General features: G+C 62.4%; 1 protein-coding gene across 1 annotated transcript in view; it reads right to left on the bottom strand.

Moving 5' to 3' along the window:
• Nucleotides 1–10: 10 nt before the first annotated feature.
• Nucleotides 11–463, bottom strand: part of SASH3 (SAM and SH3 domain containing 3) — a gene marked incomplete at its 3' end in the record, with an annotated part of 13,123 nt that continues 12,670 nt past the window's right edge. Inside the window, exon 5 of the mRNA XM_010833428.1 lies at nt 11–133. Within this exon, the coding sequence (XP_010831730.1) occupies nt 11–133 (123 nt within the window). The remainder of the gene's footprint in view (nt 134–463) is intronic.

The following is a 463-nucleotide window of genomic DNA, read 5'->3' as shown; positions in this document are numbered from 1 at the left end:
GCCTCATCACGCCCGCTCTCAGAGCCCTCGAAGCAGCCAGAGTCACGTGGGATGTCCACCTTGGGGTCTGCCACTGTGCTCACCGCTGGCTCCTGGCCACTCTCCGTGCCCTCTTCTGCCTCCTCGCTGCCAGCTGCCAGAGGCCAGGGAGGAAGAGGAATTTGGGGGGGCTCAGGCTTTAGCGGTGAGGGGGCTTCAGAAATCCCAGGGGCTCCTTGTGGGTGGAGGGACCCTGGGAAGCCCACTGGAGGCTGTCTCTCCCTCTGGGGGCCCACCACTACCCTCCCCCTGCCCCGAGTACTGTCCAGGCCAGCTCTCCTGTCCAGGAGTGCAAACATCTTCAGCACTGAGCTAGTAGCCAGGAAGCCTGCTCTTGCATCCTGGCCCCATCATTACCCAACACTGAGGCCTAAAGTCTGTGCCTCACCTCCTCTGGCCCCAAGTCTCTCCCTTTGATCTCACA

Source organism: Bison bison, unplaced genomic scaffold (genome assembly GCF_000754665.1).
Source record: "Bison bison bison isolate TAMUID 2011002044 unplaced genomic scaffold, Bison_UMD1.0 scf7180017863660, whole genome shotgun sequence".
NCBI lineage: Eukaryota > Metazoa > Chordata > Mammalia > Artiodactyla > Bovidae > Bison > Bison bison.
Note: the sequence above shows the minus strand (reverse complement) of the source record. Positions and strands in the feature narration are given on the sequence as shown.